The 19,048-nt window shown below is 58.5% G+C and overlaps 2 protein-coding genes across 3 annotated transcripts in view; one reads left to right on the top strand and one right to left on the bottom strand.

The window, feature by feature from the left end:
* SORCS2 (sortilin related VPS10 domain containing receptor 2) overlaps positions 1-19,048 on the top strand; it is a 537,438-nt gene that overhangs the window by 217,173 nt on the left and 301,217 nt on the right. The window lies entirely within an intron of this gene.
* PSAPL1 (prosaposin like 1) lies at positions 16,630-18,417 on the bottom strand. The gene has a single exon (XM_055246056.2). The coding sequence runs from the start codon at positions 18,400-18,402 to the stop codon at positions 16,837-16,839; it is 1,566 nt and encodes a 521-aa protein (XP_055102031.1). The 5' UTR covers positions 18,403-18,417; the 3' UTR covers positions 16,630-16,836.

Here is a 19,048-nt window from a genome sequence, read left to right as displayed (position 1 = left end):
CACACTTGTGCACACACTTAGACACACACATGCATGCACATACTTGTGCACACACAGACACATGCATGCACGTACACACACACTTGTGCACACACAGACACATGCATGCATGCGCACACACACTTGTGCATGCTCAGACACACACATATGCATGCACACACGCTCACACTTGTGCAGACACACTGACACATTCACACACACGCACACATACTCTTGCGCACACACACACACACACACACACCCATGCCTTTGCCTGTGGTCTGCAGAAGAGCAGAGCTGGGTCTTCTGCTCTTTGCATTAAAGTCACATTCTGCCCTGGAGATATGATGCATTTTAATGAAACCCCCCACCCCTCCCCGCACCCTGGGGTGGGGAACACGAGGAAACTGTCTCTGTTTTCTGTTATGTAGTAAACCTGGCTTGAGTGTGCACTGAAAGATGGAGCCATGAACCTGGTTACAGGGCAATCAGCATTGGGGGTTATGCCGGCGGCCGAGTGGCATGGAGGGCGAGCTAGACTTTTCGAGGTATGATGCTGTTTTTATAAGGGTCCTTGTGGAGTGGCTGAGAGACGGCAGCACCAGGAAGCACAAGTCCTGCCTGTCTTGGAGCCCTGCTTTTCCTGTCCACAAAATGGGAGCTGACAGGATTGCATGGGCCACTCTGGATGGAGTTTGCTTAGCACAGGGGCTAACACAGGCAGCAGTTTGTATTATGCTACGGATGTTAGTTTGGGGGTAAAAGCTAGTGTTTGTCTGAGTTTGGGAGAAGCATGGGCACCCTAATTCTGGAAGTCCCAGCTCTGCCATTTATGAGTGACCTTGGGCAAGTCCTCTGCTGTTTCTAATCCTGTTCTCCCACCTTTAAAATGGGTCTGCTGAGATGGGGCAAAGGTGCTTTGTGAGGTCCTCAGTGACTGTGAGATCTGCTCCTCCTGGAACGTGGCCCTTGGCCCCTGTCACTACCCCTGACCCTGCTGGGCCTTGGCTTGCCCAGGCGTGCACTCCTGTGGTCCCTGCATCAGGCCTCTCCCATCTGCAGAAGATGCAGAGAGCTGAGTCACCCTTTTCAATTCAATGAGGAGTGAGAGGAGGAGGCCCCTGAGCCAGCTCCAGTAGGGAACGGGTCAGCAAAGGCTCCCAGGGCATGTGAAGGGTGACGGGGAGCAGCACCACCAAGGGGCAACAAGTTTTCAGTTGATGCCACAGGAAAGCATAAAAGTGAACCAGCGGAAGGCTAGAGGGGCCCCGGGGTCAGTGGAGCTTAATGGCTGGTGTTGTCTGGCTCATCAGATGTTTATGAAACACTTACCAGGCATTCGGTCTGTGTCAGGTGCCATCAGCTGGAGGCTCTTACCAGTTATGCTGTCACCTCTTTCTCCTCCTCTGCACCCCACCCACCTTCCCTTCCTCCTTCCCTTTTTTCTGAGTTTTTCTGAGCACTCAGCACATTTCAGGTGTACCCTGGACTCTGGAGATTCAATGTTGAATGAGGCAGACAAGCCTCTGTCCCCATGGGGCTCACATTCTAGCAGGGAGGCAGACAAGTCACCGGCTGATGCCCATTCAGTGACAGGAGGTGTCCGTAGGGAGGAAGTGCTGTGGAAGTGCACAGGACGGGGCAGCAATGCAGGCCCAGGGGTCAGGCTGGCTGGCCTGGGGGAAGTGCTCTCCCGCCAAGACTTCAGGATGAATCTAAGTTAGCCAACAGTTAGAGGGAGTATTTCAGAGCAGGCCACACACGCAAAGTCTGAGGAACTGACAATGGATGGGACATTAAGTGCGAGGTGGAGTTGGTGGGGCGCAGGACTGTGGGGGTCACAGAGGTCATTGTCTCCACTCCACGAGGACCCTTATAAAAATAGTATCATGTCTCAAAAAGTCTAGCTCAGAAATCAGAGGTGCTGGAAGCTGTGCCCTCTGCAGGATGAACCATTGAAGGTGCAGTGAGGGTGATATATCAGTTAGCTTTTGCTGTATAACAAATGACCCCCCCAAATTTGTAGATTAAAACAACAGCCATTCATTGAGCTTATGATTCTGTGAATGGGCAGTGTGGGCCGGGCTCAGCTGGCTGGATGTTTGGTTATTGACTGGGCTCAATCGTGCATCTGTAGTAAGCATCCAGTTGTCTTGGTGGCTCTGTTTCTGAGGCTTGGCTGGCCTTTGCCTGGGGCAATGGGGAAGACTGGGCCACATGACTCTTATCCTCCAGCAGGTTAGCCTGGGCTTATATACACAGGGCACCCGGGCAGAGGTTCAAGAAAGAACGGCAGCACATAGGTCTCAAGGCATGGACTTGGAAGTCACGTAAGGTCACTTCTGCAAATTTCATTGACCAAAGCAAATCACAAGGATTGACCTTTATTCAAAAAGCGGGGAAATAACTCCACTTATTGAAGGAAGGACCGTTGCAAATGGGTGTGGGTACAGGGAGGGGATGAATTGCAGCCATTTTTTTCAACAGAGGTATTTGGTTTGGAGAAGAGAAGGTATGAGGCTAGTTCCCAACTGCTGAGTGCTTTCTGGGGTTCAGGAGGCAGGCAGTGCCATAGGGTCCTGAGGGCAAAGCTAGGATCCAGGACTCCATCTGGAGAAGAACTTTCTACCGGGTGGAGGTCTCTCATGGAGTCTGGCTGGCCTTGGACACTGGAGGAACCAGGAAAGGCTGTGTGAGCTTTGTTGAGAGACACATGGCCAGAGCTCAGGTGATAGAGAAAGGGTGGCCTCTGAGGTTGTAGCACTGGGCCCTGTATTGAATGGACCACATGCTCTGGTTGACCTTTGCAGTCAGTGCTCCAGGCATCCAATCCTCCGCCTATTTGCAAAGTGTTGCAATAAAGAGCCCATAATCTCTGGAGCACATGAATTTCTTCCTGTGGAAGCTCATCAGTTTCTCAATTTTCCTCTGTAAACACTGGTGTTTTGAGTCAGCCTTCTTCCAAGGTGAGCTGATGTCATCTGAACTGCAGATTGGCAAGCCCATCTCAGACAAACAGGCCTCTCTGCACTGGTCCAAGGACTTGGCTGAGACATGCTGGGTCTGCAGGAAAGTGTAGACGGACTCCAGATCTCTGGATCTAAGAGGCAGCAAGCTATGTCAGGGTGGGCTTGCTGCTATAGCAAAGAGCCCCAGTGATTCAGTGGCTTCCTAGGATGAAGTTTCTCACTTGTGCAATGGTCCAGTGTGGGTATTCCTAGCCAGGTGCTTCCTGGGCAGCTCTCCTCTGAGCCCTGTGATGCAGGGACTCAGATTCCGTCCATCCTGTAGCTCTGCACACTCCTCTCCTGCTAACCAGGGCCTAAGAGTCCTCCAGTCTAGCAGGCCGGGGAGACAAGACAGCATGGGTTATACACAGAGGACTTCCAGCCACACTCTATCAGCCGGATCTCATCCACTGGGCTGCTCCCATCTGCAGGGGAGGTTGGGAAATGTAGTCCACCATATGCCTGGGGGGGCAAGGGTTTGGCTTGTGAACACCCAGCTGGCTCCAGTAGAAAATGGCTGCAGCAACACCAGTTTTGGAGTCAGCAGACCTGAGTGTCAAGCGGTCTCCCCCATCTCCCATCTAGGGCTCTCTGGGCCTCAGAGTCCCCATCTGTAAAATGGGCACAGTGATATTCTCCACCGTGCAGGTTTGTGGGAGCCTTGGATGAGATCAAGCAGTGAAAGCACCAAGCCATATCCTGGCTGGGCACAGGTCCCGGGAGAGCTAGCTGAGACTCAGAGTGTCCAGGGCTCAGGTCCAGTTGGCACAGCAGCCAGTGGACATGTGGGGGCACTGGAGAGGTTCTGGAAGCTTCTTTCATGTGCAGCTGGAGGCAGACCTCATGGGGCTCAGGAAGGCAGGGGGTCCAGTGTGGCCATGGCAGGAGGTTTGGTGTTACTGGAGGGGCTGCACACCTTGCCTGCCTGTCCTCTTTCCTGACCCCACTGAACCCATTGCCTCCTCTGAGCCCCGGGCCCCATCTTGCAAGCTAGGACAGTGGCAGTCACATCCCTGGAGAGGACTCTGTGGGATTCAGGACCCACGTAGTCCTGAGGCCTCTTCTCAGACCTTGTCTGCCATGCCCCGCCAGCCAGCCTGCCTGCCACTGTCACAAGCTGGAGCCCACATGGCATGTGTGATGCCACTCAAAGCTTAAGTAGGTTCTCGGCTTGGTGCAGAGCCTCCCGTTTGCCTCCTCCGCCTGCCTGTCTCCTCTGCCTGCTGTTGCAGGGGACAGCAGGGTGCCCAGTGCCCCACTCAGCACGTGCGCACCAGCAGATGTTTGCCATCACTGGTGTTTGGTTCTGTTGTCCTCCTTGGAGATGGAGCCCTGGGCCTGGTTCCCAGTTCTCTCTTGGGTGCTCAGGGACCCTAGGGCTGTTTCGCTCCATCCCTTGCCCACACAGTGTTTGCATATAAACTTCTGCTTGGGTCCCCAGCACAAGCTGTCGGCTGAAGGCCCAGGGAAGGCACTGGGCTCTGCAGTGAGTCAGAGGGGGCACCCCACCTGGGTCATCTGGTACACCACGCCATGCGTTTCCCACGAGAGTCCCTGTTCCCACAGCTTCTCCTGTGTCTCCTCTCTGCTCTAGAGAGAGTGCATGAGAGGTGGCTAAGAACGCAGGCTTGTGGACCTGAGAGATCTGAGTTCCAGTCCTGGCTCTGCCTCTCGTTAACTGTGTGGCCTTGGGGAAGTGACTTTCCCCCTCTGAGCCTGGTTTACTCCATCTGTGATAATAGAGTTGCCTGGGTTGCTGGGTCCAGTGGTAATGGATGTAAAACACAGAGCCCAGACCTGGCTTCTAGCCAGCACCAGGGAATATTCGCCATCGTCGTTCATGGTCATTCTTTCGCAGCACTGTACTTCTTGGCAATGGGAGTGTGGGGGGTGACGTTCTTGCCCCCCGTAACTCCCTTTGTGCGTCTCCAAAGCCACAGCCTGGCCTCCCTCTCCAGTGGCTCCGGGGACAGCGAGTGACTGTGCACAGGCTTGGCCCTGGGGTCTGGAGCCCCCGCCGGCTCTGTGGGATGGCCACTGCGGCCCCTTTCTGGTCTCCCTGTTCCTGCTTTGGCCTCCTCCAATCTGGAGGTCTCCTGTCACTGAGGCCTCCTGCCTGCCACCTTGCAAATGAAATCCAGCAGGCTTGCAGGAGAGGGAGGGCAGGGGCTGGGGTGGGCTTGCAGGAGAGGGAGGGCAGGGCCTAGGGCTGGCTTGCAGGAGAGGGAGGGCAGGGCCTGGGGCGGGCTTGCAGGAGAGGGAGGGCAGGGGCTGGGGCGGGCTTGCAGGAGAGGGAGGGCAGGGGCTGGGGCGGGCTTGCAGGAGAGGGAGGGCAGGGGCTGGGGCGGGCTTGCAGGAGAGGGAGGGCAGGGGCTGGGGCGGGCTTGCAGGAGAGGGAGGGCAGGGGCTGGGGCGGGCTTGCAGGAGAGGGAGGGCAGGGGCTGGGGCGGGCTTGCAGGAGAGGGAGGGCAGGGGCTGGGGCGGGCTTGCAGGAGAGGGAGGGCAGGGGCTGGGGCGGGCTTGCAGGAGAGGGAGGGCAGGGGCTGGGGCAGGGCTTGCAGGAGAGGGAGGGCAGGGGCTGGGGCGGGCTTGCAGGAGAGGGAGGGCAGGGGCTGGGGCGGGCTTGCAGGTGAGGGAGGGCAGGGGCTGGGGCAGGGCTGGGCCTCACGCTCCCTCCCCTATGGTCGACCTTCAGGCACTCACTTCGCTGACGTTTCGACCCCCACCTCCTCATTTGTGAACTGAAGTGGGAGGGGTTGGACCAAACCGGCGCATTCCAGCAAAGGGTGCCCCCTTTGCTACTTTTCCTCCATGAGCCCTGCATTTTGGAAAACCAAGTCCACCACCTTGTGCGGGTTAATCGTCACCCACCTAACGTGGTCAGACACGCTGCCTGGGTTCAGCCTGTCAGAACCTGTGTCTCTGTCACCGTCTGTCCTCTGACCTTCTCCTGTCACTGCCCTCTCGAGTGGGCCACTGGGCTGCTTTGTCTCAGAGCCCAACTCGGCCTCCTCGGGCCGTGCCCTTCTCTGGGACAAGGGGACCCCAGGCTGGGGGAATGTGCTCCCCGGAGCCTGCAGCCTCCTCTAGGTCCTGGATGCCCTGCCCACTTCTACAGCCTGGGCAGACCCCTCCCCTGGCCTTCCTTTCCATGGACACTGCCCGTGGGCCCATGATGGCTGCCTGGAGAAGGAGGTGTGTGGACCGGGTTGGGGTCTACACTCAAGTTTGAGACGCCCTACAGTGCAAGTCAGAGCTGGGGGCAGAGGTCGGGGTGGCCCCAGGCCCCCTCGGTGCTCCTGCCCTAATCCCCTTGTGTGTGAGTGCTGGGCCAGGTTGCCATCCAGGCCATCTCTCAGACCCACACACTCCTTAGTGTCTCCCTCATCTCATCCACCCACAATTCCTCCAGGATGTCCCGGAACAGGGACCTCCTCTCCCATCCTGTGGCACCACCGACTCTCTCCTGGACGCCACAACCCAGGTCTCCCTGAGCCTGCCCTTGCCCCTGAGAGTCCATTCCAACACCAAAGTGAACTTCAGAGAGCACAGAGGCCTCATCACTGCCTGGTGATAACGGACCCAGGGCTTCTCAGCACACCCGGAGGTCCATGCAGCCCCCAGGGCACCCTGCAGGGATCCGAAGACCACGGTCCCTCTCAATGGCCGGTTCTCCAAAGGCCCTGGTATACACCCGCCCCAGCACCTGCCACCCCTCCCCCACCCCCCACCCCTCTCTCCACTTCCCAGCCTTCACCCCAGCTCATCCCTCCCAGGGAACTGCTCCTGATCTGCTGGCTCTGATGCCTCAGGTGCCAGCTGAAGGCCACCTCCTCTGAGCCACTCCCCCCACCCATCCACTCTAGGGGAAGGTGCCCTCCCTGTTGGAGGCTCTGGCTCCGTGCTGTTTTCTCTTCATTGCACTGATCGTAACTGCTCAGGACTTCAATGCATTATCGATGATGATATTATTTTCATGCAGTTTCCTGTTGGAGCATTATGATTGTTATTATTCCTTTATCTGGGGCCTGCGTGTCTGCTCCATTAGGTGACAGGCTCGAGGGAGCAGCATCCCTGGCTGTGTGGTTCACTGTTGGATTCCAGTGCCTCGAGCCCTCCCGTGGAATGGAAAGCCGGGGCCGGAGGTTTTTGCTTTTTAGAGACAGGGTCTCGCTCGGTCGCCCAGGCTGGAGTGCAGTGATGCTTATAACTCACTGGAGGCTTGAACTCCTGGCCCCAAGCAGTGCTCCCATCCCAGCCTCCCTAAGTGCTGGCGTTACAGGTGTGCACCACCACGCCCAGCTGAGACTGGACTTTTCATTTGTTCTGTCTGAGATGCTGGCTTGCATCTTTGGGGGACGGGTCAGTTTTGTGCCTGGGACCAGCCCTACCCCGGCCTAGCAGCTGGCATGAGTCGGTGCTCAGGGAGACCCAGGCTGCCCCACGGTGAGCTCTGGGGTGGATGACTTTCTTCAGCTTGTTTCTTTAGGAAGAGTGGTGTGCTGGTGAATGTTGAACAATCAGCACTCCAGAAAAAAAAATAAAAAAACAAAAACCCAGCAACACTCATTTGTGATGTTGGCCAGTTTTCACGGTGTAAGTTCTCCCACCATGGTGGCCAGCGTCAAGCTGCCAAAGTGACATCATCACATGCGGCGTTGGGAAGAGGCACGCTCCTCGCTCCTCAGCAAGGGCCCCGGCATGCTGTGGTTTAGGAGGATGGCACGGCGCTCTGTGTCCTGGCATCCATGGGTCTGTGCACAGCTGGGAGGATGCTGCTTACCCAGCGGAGAGTGGGATGTTGCCAGCTTTTCCCAGGATCTTGGTCCCTGGCCCGTCACCATGGGTCTCACATTGTTCCTGGCCATGTGTGAGGAGCGGGTGGTGGGACAGAGCTGCAGGCTTGGCCCAGCGAGGGGACTCTGCCATCATTAGCTGTGTGACTCCAGGCAAGCTCTAAGCTCCCTCTGAGCCTCTGGCTCCTCGTCTGAAGGGTAGGGTGGGGTGGACATTGTAGATCCTTCAGGAAACCCCACGATGGCAGGCAGTGGTGGGCAGGAAGGACTGGCAAGCTCTGTCTCCAGCCTGGGCTCTCTGGGCCTGAGCTCTGTGTGACCGTGGAAACATCCCATTGTCCCTCTGGCGTCACTGCCTCTCTCCACCCAGTGTGGACACTGTGCCCGGCCCCTTGGCTATAAAATCTGGGTCCACACAGTCCTCTGAATTGGGGGAGGAAATGCAGGCTTGGAAAGATCTAGAGGCTTTCCCAAGTCACCTAGTGTGTGGGTGGCAGAGCCCTCCTCTTTGCCGCTCCTCACCTCCTCATGGTGGCAGGAGCGCCCCCCCTCTGCTAAAGTGACGTGTGACCCCCACCCTCCACAGGGCTCAAGCAGCTCCCCAGCCCAGAGACCCTGTGCCGGGGCTCTCAGCAGGACAAAGCAGTGAGGGTGTGCGGGCACCGTAGTGGTGGGCATTCTGCATGGGAGACCTCCTTAAGCCCTCCCTACCATGCCTTCAGCACACGTGGGCCCCCACATGCCCAAGGAAGGCTGCCCAGTGAGTGCGTATTGGGGCCTGCCCTAAAATCAAGGCTTGAGGGACATTGGACCACACAGTGCTCGGCACCGCCTCCCGAGGGGCAGGCATTCTGCTCCCAGGACACTGGCACGGGTGCTGTGCCCCAGAGGGCTGCGGGGTCAGCAGGAAGGCGGAATGGATCCCCAGCCTTCTGTGACCTTGCCCCATCTGTGGGCCGAGCTCAGGGACGCAGGATGTTGGTGCAGTTCCGGAAGTTGCCGGATTCCACAGGCTGCAGGGGTGCCTCCTCCCTCCTGCTCCCTCCAGCCTCTCATGACCCAGAGCCTCAGATCCTCCCACACCAGAATCCACCAGGAACAGCACACCGTGCAGGAGCCTCCGTTTTCAGTTTTGCTGAATGCCCCAAATCCCTGGCCCTTGATCGCTGTGGGGTGACCCTGGGCTCCGGAGACCCCAGGACTGGCCTGTGTGGCCTTTGGCAAGCACCTGCTCTCTGTCTCCACAGCCGCAGCCTGGGCAAGAGACGTCCCCTTGAGATGAGATGACCCCGATAAAGGGCCTTGCCTGTGGAAGGCACCTTTGCTTCTGCTGTCCTGGATTTGGTTTCCCCCGTGTCCTGGGAATGTCGGTCTGAGAAACTGGTTTGGGAGTGGCAAGACTTTCCCCTTCATTTGCAGTTACTCCCGCTGTCCTAAATAAATGATACCTAACCCCTCCCGGATTAGGAGCCCGACACCTTCCTGGGTCTCACAAAGAAACGTCAGAGGCTTCTGAGCCGTCAAATGGTTGTCAGGAGGCCCAGGCGCCAAATCACACTCATTTTACAGCGGGAAATTCAAGGCCTGCAGAGGGCCCAGCTCAGTCTTCAGATGGGTTTGGTTTGGCCCGGCCCGCAGTGGACTGAGCTGTCAGCATTTAGGAATTGCGAGTTCTCACATGAGCAGCCTGGGGTCCCCACCTCGCTGGAGAAACGAGGAAGAGGCGGCAGCAGGCAAGCATCCCCGAGGCAGGGACGGCCCACTGGATGGGGCCTAGGCTCTGCCTCGTCCACACTTCCAGGCCGTGGCGCTCTCTGAGCTTGTGCCCCAGTCTAGTCCAGCCTCAGAAGGGAAACTGAGGCACAAAGGCATCATGATCCCGTCCTGGGGAGTTAGACCCGGAGCACAGGTCTCGGGAGGGCCAGCTCCTGGGTCTTCTCCCCCGGGATGCTGGAGGCATGGGCGGTGTTGTGGTTTTCATTCTCCATCGCTTGCTGTTCATCAGTGTACATCCTCCAGAAACAGATGCACTCACAAGGCTGCCCTGTGGCTGTAGATCCAGAGGTGAAGGTGGGGAGGCCGGGAGTTGCGGGCCAGGGCCTGTGTTTTACCTGGGGCGGGGGAAAGCCCTGGGTCTCCTGTTCCTGAGACATTTTTCCCACCCTCAGTGAGTGGCCCATCGGATCCCGGGGCTGGCGGCTCTGAGCCAGGGGAGGCCTGAGGACAGCTTTGCTGGCTTTGCAGGTGTCAGGGAGACCATCCAGCTCCTGAAGAGGCCTTCCCAGCATACACTGCCCCACTGAGGGTGGCCCCTGGGGGCCCATTACTATGAACCATGCTGCAAAGTGTTGTAGGCTAGGTGTGGCTCACACTTGTAATCCCAATAATTCGGGAGGCTGAAGCAGGAGGATTGGTTGAAGCCGGGAACTTAAGACCAGCCTGAGCAACACAGCAAGACCCTCCAGCATTCTCCTTTGGTAGGAAGCTCAGGCAGGGTTGGTGTCATCAGCCCGATGGAAATAGCACGTGTACTGGGTGTCTTGTGTGTGCCGGGCGCTGGGGTGTGCTCGATGCAGTCACTTCATTTCCTCCCTGGACAAACCCCACAAGAGAGGGTACCTTTACCCTCTTTGTGTACTTATGGGATGCCTGAGGCTGTGGGCTGGTCAGTGGCTTGCCCAGGGTCACACAGGTAGTGAATGGTGAGGCGAGGCCCTCCCGCACCGGCAGTGAAGTATTAACGTCTGGCCTCCCAGAGTCCACATCTGCTCCGGCAATGCCCAGTTGTGCTGAGCAGGGCCTGAACCCGGATAACAGTGGGGGGATGTGTTTTGGAGCGATGGGGCCCTGAGGACAGGCTTCCTGGGGCAGCCATGGAGGCTGGGCCCCTCCCGCCAAGGAAGGGCTTAGTGGCGAGGGGCACAGGGAAAGAGCGGTGGTTCCATTCAGCCCTCGCCTGCCCTCGGCCACGGCCTCCCAGGGTGACAGCCTGAATCTGGAGAGTTTGAGAGGTGCTGGGGAGAATCCTGGCACAGCCAGAGCTCCAGGGTAGCGTTAATGGCAGCATATCCATTGTGGGCACATGGAGGGTGACCTAGGGGGCCCCTCAGTAAGAGAAGAGCAAAGTCTTATGTGGCTGGACTCAGGCTCTGGGGAGGTTTTGAGTCACTGAACGTGGCTGTTTTCACCCCATCCCTTGCTTCGGATCCAGACCCTAAATGTGATCTAAGCATAGGCCTGGGGCATCAGGCAAGAGCGCCATCCCTCCCTGGGCTGCAGAGGTTTGGAAAGGGAGGGGGGCCTACTGTCCCCGACTTCACTCCTGAGTTTCAGCAGTGGGAGGATGGGCCAGAGCACCTCATGGGGACGGGATGAGACGGTGGCAGGGGCCAAGCCTGGGACTTGGAGCATACTTCCTCCTGCCTTTGGCAGCTGACCATCTGTGTTGGTGTGTTCTTGGGTTGCTATAAAGAAATGCCTGAGTCTGGGTTTCATTGGTTATGCAGGACACCCCAGGAGGTGGGGTGCTGGGATCTGCTCCGTGTGAGCCTCGGGAAGCTTCCAGTCATGATGGAAGGTAACGAGGGAGCAGGAGTGTCACATGGAGGCAGGGGGCAAGGGAGTGGGAGGCAGATCTCACGTGAACTGAGGGAGGACCCATTCATCACCGGGGGGGTGGCATGGAGAGCCTTTCCTGAGGGCCCCTCCCCGACGATCCCACACCCAGACCAGGCCCAATTGCAACGGTGGGAATCACATTTCAACATGAGCTTTGGAGGGGGCAGCCATCCGAACCATATCACCACCCCTGAGAGCGGGGGGATGGAGGTTGAGATGCAGCCAGAGGGCAGAACAGGCTCGCCCACCTGGGGTCTGCTCTGCGGGCTCTTCTGGGGGCACCCATCTCCCTGGGTTTCCACACCCAGGCCCCATCTAGCTGTCATCTGTGGGTCCTGGGGTGGGGCCCATCTGCCCGTGGCTTCACCTGGGCCATGGAGGACGACCTTGTTTTGCACAGCATCCCTGCGGCGGCTGCTGGAACCGAGCAGAATGGATTCATATTCATTTATTGAAAGATGGGCTCCGTATCATATACCTGGAAGGTATGGCCACGGCTAGGCCTTGTCAGAAACACACAACCGCAGGGCGGCATCAGCACAAAGGGCAGACCAGAGGGCTGAAGGTGGTCCCAGAGGAGCCAGCGCTCATTCGCTCACCCTGTGCTCATGGAGCCTGTTCCACGCTGGGCTCTGTCTTCGTGACAGGACTGTGGCAGAGACCACTGAGACGAACTCCTGCCTGCTGCAGCTTGCATTCCAAGGGAAGCCAGGCCACAGCCCAACAGCCGAGTAGAGTCAGCTATGGGGCTGAGGGCAGTGAGGGCAGCAGAGACTAACACAAGTGTGGAGAGGTGGTGGGAATGGCAGGTGGGGCCCGGAGGTGATGCTGGGCAGGGTTCTGCAGGGAAGGCCTGGACCGCAGGAGGGAGTGAGAGGAGCATGTCTAGGGCCAAGCAAAGGCCCTGGGGTGGGCCTGGGGTGTGTGCAAGGCCAGGCCGGGGTGGCTGGAGAGGAAAGAGCGAGGGGAGGGGCTGGGCTGCATCAGGGTGGGGTCCGCCCGGCTGATGGTGGGTTGGTAAGGGCCGCAGCTTTTACCTGCTTTTACTGGGAGTGAGGAGATTGTGAGCTGGCCCGGACTTAGATTTTGTCAGGATCACTGCTGTGATGAGACTAGACAGGAGGGGGCGGTGGCACAGGGGAGCCCAGACCCCAGGAAGGCACCTCTTCACCAGTCTGAGTGAGCTGAGTGGCTGGCTCACAGGGTGTATCCACTAGCAGGATTAGTTGTCACTGCAATCTGGTAACCATGCTGCTGGATAGGGATGTGGGGCTGCTGTGACCATTTCACTAGGCGAGGAAAATTAGGAAAGGAGAATGTAAGGGTTGGTTCAGGGGTGGCAGAGTTGTTGACTTTTGACTTGGTGCACTGCATTGAGGCACATGCGTGAGTGTGTGCATGGGGTCGGGCCTGCACACCCCCTGCCTAGGGCTTTGGGGAAGGTGCCTGTGACATCACGAGGCCCCTGCAGCATGGCTGGAGCTGAGCATGGGCTTCCCTGGTGCCGCTCTATTCCACCCCAGCTCCCCGGAGATGTGGCTGGGGGCAGCTGGGCATCCCTGCACCCGTATGTGCTCTCTGGGCCTTGGCATCAACATTTGGCTAATTTACCAGGTCCCATCGCCTCTTCCACTCTAAGGGCATTTGGTGAGGGAGACATGAAGAAAACAGCAGCAGAGAGTGGTTAAGTTACTCTGGGAAAGTGAATCCGCCTTACCAGACCTGGAAATCACAGTGTAACTTAAAGATCTGCAAAAATATAACAGTGAAAACGCATTTTAGGAGGCCAGCTGGAAAAACAGAGAAAAGACAGGGGTGTCATGGAAGGACGTGCCTGGAAAAGCCCCTTCCTCTGTGCATACACCCAGCGGGCCCCTCCCACAGGGTGCCCTGCAGTCCTGCGGAGGACCCGGGGAGGTGGGGTCACCCTGAACCACGGCCACAGAGTGCTGGGGTCAGGACTTGCACATGGACATCTCATGGGTCACGGGTGTGAGGACAGAGAACACAGGCCCTGAGCCTGCTGCTCCCTCCACTACTGGCTGTGTGGCCTCAGGCAAGTTATTTAACCTCTCTGGTTTCAGCATCCACCTCTGGGGAATAGAATAAGAATAGTCCCTGTCTCACGGTGGCTGTGGGGGGACCATGGAGCCATGCCCAGCAGGCTGGCAACCCCCATCCGGTGCACAGGGGCCACTGTCCTGGGCCCTGTGGTGCCTGGCACTCCGGTGTGCTGGGGAAGCTTTTCCAGGCCCGCTTCTCGTTGTAAGGAATAGATTTGACTTTCATCCCTGGAGGTCACGGAAAGTGAAAGTGGGGGAGGGAGCGTGGACAGCACAGGCTGTCCCTGACGTGCCCCTCCTGGGCTCAGGGTTCACCGTTCCCACATTGAAGGTGGCTATCCCCATGGACTGCTCTTCCATGCTTTCCAGGAGAGCCCTGAGTTCGTATAAATTATTCACAAAAAAAAAAAAAATCATTGGGTGTATTTGTATCTGGTTTGAAGTTTCTAACAACACATCACTTCTAAGAAAAGCCCCAAGCCAAAATAAATAAATAAATAAAATAAAAAAGAGCTGGACCACCAAGCCCTTTTCCCGGCTCCCCCAGACCCTCTGCACCCCAGTGTGGCCGAGAAAGCACGAGGGGCAGCATCTGTAGGTGTTCTGGGGCGTCCCAGGCCTCCGCCTTACGATGGCATCTGAAGAATGCCCAGCGTGTGTCTGGCTGAAGGTGCAGGTACCTGCCCGGCTCTGGCAGCCCAGCAGGAGCCCTCTCCCTCCTCCCAGGCAGAGATGCTCCTCTGTGCGGAGCAGTCACCGCCTCTGGGAGATCCGTGCTCGACGTCTGTCTTAATTTCCCATCCTTGCTGGGAAGGGTCTTCCAAACTTCTAGGCCCAGTAGGGCCAGCTGCTCTTTTCCTGGGCTGGCATCTCCTCTCCCACAGCTGGACAGTTACCGCACCCTCCCCTGAAAAGCCTTTTCCAGCCTGAACACAGCGGCTATGGAGTCGTTTGGATGGACTCCTTAAGCCTCAGTCTCAGTGCTGAATGGCGGTGCTGCCATCAGCACCAGCGGGCCCGTCCCTTGCTCCTCCTGCCTCTCTGCCTTTAGCCCCCAAGGCAGCCATCCCACACGGACACTTGCAGAGCACCTCCTGTGTTCTGGGCTTGGTGCTGGGCACAAGGGATAGAGGTGACTGAGACCCTGCCACAGGCCTCCACAGCTTTGGTGGTGGATGAATGAGTGGAGGGGTCAGAGGGCCCCTGTGGGGGTGGGGCAGGGCCGTGCTCATGACCTGGGTGTGTGCAGCTGGGCCTGTGGGGTCATGGCCAGTGAGCTCCGTTCGTCATGGGCAACCATCTAGTGGAGACGCATTTGTTCAGCGGGTCTGTGGGAGCAGCTGGTACCCAGGCCCAAGGGGTGGGTAGGGAAGAGGGCGTGGGGACACCACACCCTGACCACCCACTGCAGGTAGCTCTGAGGTGGGGCAGGTGGGCTGAGCTGGGCCACCTGGCAGGTGTGGTGCTTGCCCTCTCCTGGCCTCTCCCAGGTGACCTGTTGGGGGATTTCAGGTCACGTCACACACAATTCCCAGCAGGCATCTTCCCGACTCACAGCCAAGCCACAGGAGGGCCTGTGGCTCCATCCTGTCCCAGAGAGTGTATCAGGTGTGGACACCTACCGGCAGGCAGACAGCCTCTGGGGCTGCTCCTGGAGAGGGTGGGTGGTCTCAGGGGAAGAGGCAGATACTGAGGCCAACAACTTCGGGCCCCTGTGTTTTGGAATCTGGTGCAGAACTGCCTTCCCATGGCCCATCCGGTGGCCAGGCACGACCGCCACCCCTTGCTGGCCTCATCTTTTGTGGGACTGCCCAGCAGGCCCAGGCCTGCTCAGCCAACAGGGGCCACTTTTGAGGCAACCAGAATCTCAGGCCAAGTGTGCCTGTGTTCCTGGGGCGGTGGCCCAGGCCTGCGACGTTTACTTAAGAGCTCAGGTGTGGCCTCTTGGGAAACAGCACCTGCTCACATCCCGTCCATCCAGGCGTGGAGTACCTCTTACTCAAGAGGAGAATTAATCCATGGGCCTCAGGTGAAATGCCAGCTTCCACCCCCAGGACTCATGTGTGCAGCTCCCAGATGTGTGAGCACCTGCTGTACACAGATGCTGGGCCAGCTGCAAGGATACTGCAGGGTCATGCCCAGGGGCTCTCCTGGAGGGGGCACAGTGTCTTGGGGAGGCCACACAGCAGGAGCAGAACCCACAGGAGCACTTGAACCCAGCTGGAAGCCCCCGGGGGCTTTCTGCCAGAGGGGTCACCGGGGTGAGGTGGAGGCACCAGGGCAAGGTGGGGGCTGTTGTAGCAGCTCTGGGATCTGCACCTTCCCTGAGAATAAAAACACGGCACACGGCATTTGGAGGACGCTTGTGGTTTATACAGCACTTGCACAGCCAGACTCTCCTGGGTGCCCCGCTGGCCCCCTGAGATGGGTTTTCTGGTCCCAGCAGACTCATGAATGCCGGTCTCAGGGGGAAGGGGCTCCAGAACATTTCTGTGAATTGTCTCAACATTCTTGTGAGGCAGTTATGATCATCCCCATTCTACAGATTAGAAAACTGAGGCTTGGACAGCTGGAGGGCCGTGTTCACCATCTTTGCCCTTTCTGCTCCACACCCCGGTGCCATCCCAGACTCCTCCGGCTTTTCCCGGGAGCTTTTGCCTGGCATGTTTTGCTGTCCTGATTTTGAGCACACCCCAAGACTTTCCTTCTGCTCATTACCAGGGCAGCGGAGGGTCTGGGGTGCAAGGAGAGAGAGGGACCCTGTAGTGGCCGAGACATGGGGGGGACTGCTCCGAAGCCCAGAAGCCCTTGGAGAATGTGGCCAAAGCCCCAGACCTCTCCCCAGAAATGTCCGGGGATACGTGCCTCTCTCACACACCTTTGGCAGCCACCTCCAGGGACTCCAGGTTGAGAAGCTCTGGCCTGAGCAAGACCCAGACTCCCACCCCCAGCTGTTGACAAGAGGTAATGACCCCACTAGTGATGGGCCCTCCACGCCTCCATCCGCCCCTGCCTCTGCTCACCCCGGCCATGACCCCAGCCTGGCTCACAGCCGGACGTCCATCCAGCAGAAGGTAAAGGGGCACCCACTGGCAACATCTCAGCCTTGGAGATGAAGGGACAGCCTTGGCTGGGTCGGGGAGGGGGGCACATGAGTGTGTTCCGGTCCAGTAGAGATGCTTTTGAGGGCAAAGCTGTGCAGCACAGTTAAGAGAGGCTTTCGGGATCAGGAATACCTGGCTTGGAACTTCACCTCTGCTTCTTCCCAGCCTCCCTCCTCGGAGCCTCAGTTTTTCATTTGTGAAATGGGGACGGGGAAAGCACCCACCGCATGGGCCTTGCTAGCAGGCTCTGGGTCTCTGGCGGCCATGGTCATGCGTGTTCCCCAGCGTGGAGGGGCGTCTCTTTCCATATGTGCTTCTGGCAGTGTTGCACAGCGTTGCACAGCTTGGCGGCCTCCTGGCTCCTGCACCAGAAGCTTGGGCCCAGGGCACACTGGTCGGTGCCCAGCAGTGGGGTCCTGGGGCCGTGGCAGGCCCCCACCTTCTTGCACACAGCCGCGGGGTCTATCATGTCCTTGAGACTCTCGATGAGCACGGGCTCGTACTGGGTGACGAAGTGCTTGCACTGGATCATATAGGGCAGTGGCAGGATGCTGCAGCCACCCTTGAAGGCCATCAGGATGTCTCGCTTGGTGCTCTTGCTCTCCAGATTGTGGGAGGACACCGTGAGCAGCTTCTTGCACCCATTGCAGAAGCTGCCCTGGTTCTCCACGTCCCACTCTGGGGACGGCACGATGGCATAGCCGTCATGGACTGCCCGGGCCCGCCTCCGGTTGCCACACAGACGGATGAACCTGCACACCTTCTCTGGGGTGATTCTGGCCACAAGCTGCATCAAGGAGGGGCTGTAGGTGTCCACCAAGATGATGCACTCCTTCGTGATAGAGGCAGGCATTACCGAGCACACGCGCTCCAGGGCATGGCTGACCATGAGCTCAGAGCTGTTGGACATGAGCCAGTGGTCCAGCTTCTGCACCACGTTCATGCACACCTCACAGGTCACACCGGCCTTCATCTGCATCTCGTTCTGTTTCCTTGGCAACCCCAGCTCCAGGGAGGGGACCCCGTCCATGGCCACTACTTGAGTCAAACGGGCAGGTGCCCCTAGCTCCTCACAGAATCCCCCATTCCTGCAGAGCTCCTGCGGGGGGAGAAGCCTCAGTGCTTGGTCAGCAGGGACAAAAAACTGGAAGAGGTAGTTCTTGCAGAGGACAGCCAGGCCAGGCCCCAAGGACTCACACTGCTCCTGGATGTTCAAGTTGGCCAAAGTCAAGTTGGACCGGACAGCCTCCTGCAGTCGGGAGACCTGCCGTACACAGTCTTGGCACAGAGCTCCTTCAGGCACCTGGGGAGGGTGGAAGCTAAGGGGCCCATTGGCCATGAATGGAGCCACAGCCTCAGAGGTGTCCTCTTTGGAGAGTGGCCTCAGGGTGGCCAGGTGCCTCTGCAGTGGCTCACAGAGGCTGAGTGCTGTGCACACCTGTGCCGGGGCACTGTCTGGCGCCCTGCGGAGCATGCTGAGGACGGCCGAACTGTGGGCATCCACCATCCACTTGCATCCGGCTGAAGACTCCCGGCTGGGGAGCCACTCACAGGTCTTCATCACCAAAGCCAGGATGTCAGACTCCGTGGCGTCAGGGTTCAGCCCATTGCCAGCGGCGGCTGCTATGTCCTGGCATACATCACAGGGCAGAGACTTCACAGTGGGCTTGTTCCATACGGCCCCTTGGCAGTACCCCATGGCCCCGCACCTGGCAGCTGTCTGCAGATCCTGACACCACACCGTGGAACCCTTTGCACACTCCTGGGGGCCTGAGGTGGGGCTGGCCCTGGTGGCCCCCAGGAGGCTTGGCAGGAGGAGCAGGGCACACAGCATGCTGCCCAGGGACTCTCTGGCTCCAGAGTACCCAGCAGTGGCTGCTGCTATAAACCTGGCTCTCCTGCCTGGCCCCAGAGGAGGCGCAGAAGGGAGGTCCCACCTCCTGGCCACTCCCACAGCCTGACTCACCCTGTGCCCGGGGGTTCCTGGCCTCTTTGCCTTCGCTCTTGCAGCGCCTGGAACACTATCCCTCCCCTTTTCCCCTGGATAAGATAAACTCTTAGCAGTTTTCTGAGCCTAGCTGATATGTGAATGAAGCTCGGCTCCTAGGAAGCCCTCCTGGCCCCTGGGCTGTGTCCCCCACCCTCCCCCCACTGCAGTAGCTCCTGGGGTTCCCTTCCCCGCAGCTCACTGTCCTCTCCTGACTTGTTTGTGTGGCCTGGGTCCTCTCCTGGAATGTGAGCGCCCCCCCCACCCCGAGGAGTCTCTGCCCCCATTCTGGGAGGTACAGAAAGGCACCCTCTGCTTTATTTGCTGAAGATCGAGTGATCCCAATGACTGGCCACCCCCTGGATGCCACTGTTTTCTAATGTGGCCTCAGGGCCACATGCCCAGCTGGGGTTTTGCCCCTGGCTGTGCTGTTCGGGGAGTTAGTCTCTTTGAGCTTCAGGTCTTCAACTGTGAAGTGGGAGGGCTGTGGACC

Source organism: Symphalangus syndactylus, chromosome 16 (assembly GCF_028878055.3).
Source record: "Symphalangus syndactylus isolate Jambi chromosome 16, NHGRI_mSymSyn1-v2.1_pri, whole genome shotgun sequence".
In the NCBI taxonomy this organism is placed as follows: domain Eukaryota; kingdom Metazoa; phylum Chordata; class Mammalia; order Primates; family Hylobatidae; genus Symphalangus; species Symphalangus syndactylus.
The sequence above is the reverse complement of the archived record's forward strand: the minus strand, read 5'-3'. Positions and strand labels throughout refer to the sequence as shown.